Raw genomic sequence first — 1,289 nt, 5'->3', positions numbered from 1 at the left:
GAAAAAACCTTTCAGGCCTTTTTTTGGCTTGGGCACAAAGTGAGCCTTCTCAGCCCCAGCTTTCTCTGTGGCTCCAGCCACAGACCTCTTGCATCTGGAGTCTGTCTCCAAAGACCCATGGACACTCTGAGAGCTGGGAAGTTGGCATGATGACTCAGGCAAAGGTAAGGAGAGGCCAGTTCCTTCACTGACAATGTCTTCAGGGTCATGGACTGCTTCACTCAGGCCATCGTGGGTCTTGCTCTTGCTAAGACCCTTCTTAGAACTGCCTTTCCCAGAACCTTTGCTTCGTCCCCCTCCAAAGAAACTAGGCAGGGTACAGATGCCCTTCTTGCCACCAAAGAGTTTCATGGCAGTTTTCTTCAGCCTACCTGGACCAGATGAGGGTGGCTCTGATGTGGGCCTTTCTGTTGTCTCAGATGCCTTGTTTTTGGCCCCTTTCTCTGTCCCTTGATCCTGGGTATCCATAGAGACTGTTGTTCCCTTGGCCTGAGCAGCTTCATCCTTTCGGGTCTCCATGATGGTGGGGAAAACTCAGGTATATTCAGCTAAAAAATGCAGCCTTTTGGCTTCTTGGCACTGTTATAACATCATCAGTCAGGAAGCATCACAGCTGGGGCTGAAGATAAGGGAGACAAAGAGAGACAGTACTGGTGAGCAAGCATCCAGGCTGGGTTTGTTTTCACAGGTGTCTGTGGTTTCAGGCTTGAATTGAACCACAAAGAAAGAAAATGTAGGGAAAACCTTAATGCACTCCATATGCTTGGCTTGCTGGGTCAGACCCCTCTGGGCCACAAAGCAGCAAAACCATACACTGAGCAACAGGCAGCCATGACCCCTATCCCGTTTGCTGGGTCTACTCACTTCAGGTCACCTTAAGTTCAGGGGAGCACACTGGGCAGGGAGAATTGCAAATATGAAAAAGGCCCAGGTGCTATTGGCCACAGGAGGGGTGGTGTAGGAAGGTGGAAGGGAAGTCAGCTCTGATGACACAGAAGTTTTGAAAAGCAGCTGGCAAAAACAGCCCATTAAGTATTCACTGGGTTCTGTAAGAACCAGGCCTCAATTTCATATTAGCCAGAGCTCTCACTGACATTTTGCCTGGAACTGGGTAGAAAAGTAGACCTGAAGTTTCACTTTCTTCCTTCAGGCTACCTAAATTGCTTGTAGGACCATGTTCAGACCTTCAAAAGTACATAACAGTAGCCTTGCAGACCCACATTCCAGAGCTGCAATACAGAATCAGCTAAGATGGCATGGTAGCCTTGGGGCAAGGCACTCTCTGGGAT

The 1,289-nt window shown here is 49.1% G+C and overlaps 1 protein-coding gene across 1 annotated transcript in view; it reads right to left on the bottom strand.

The window, feature by feature from the left end:
* AMER1 (APC membrane recruitment protein 1) overlaps positions 1-1,245 on the bottom strand; it is a gene marked incomplete at its 3' end in the record, with an annotated part of 3,615 nt that extends 2,370 nt beyond the window's left edge. Inside the window, exon 1 of the mRNA XM_010847868.1 lies at positions 6-1,245. Within this exon, the coding sequence (XP_010846170.1) occupies positions 6-519 (514 nt within the window). The remainder of the gene's footprint in view (positions 1-5) is intronic.
* Positions 1,246-1,289: the final 44 nt, after the last annotated feature.

The sequence above is a fragment of the Bison bison genome, unplaced genomic scaffold (genome assembly GCF_000754665.1).
Source record: "Bison bison bison isolate TAMUID 2011002044 unplaced genomic scaffold, Bison_UMD1.0 scf7180017849821, whole genome shotgun sequence".
Taxonomy (NCBI): domain Eukaryota; kingdom Metazoa; phylum Chordata; class Mammalia; order Artiodactyla; family Bovidae; genus Bison; species Bison bison.
The sequence above is the reverse complement of the archived record's forward strand: the minus strand, read 5'-3'. Positions and strand labels throughout refer to the sequence as shown.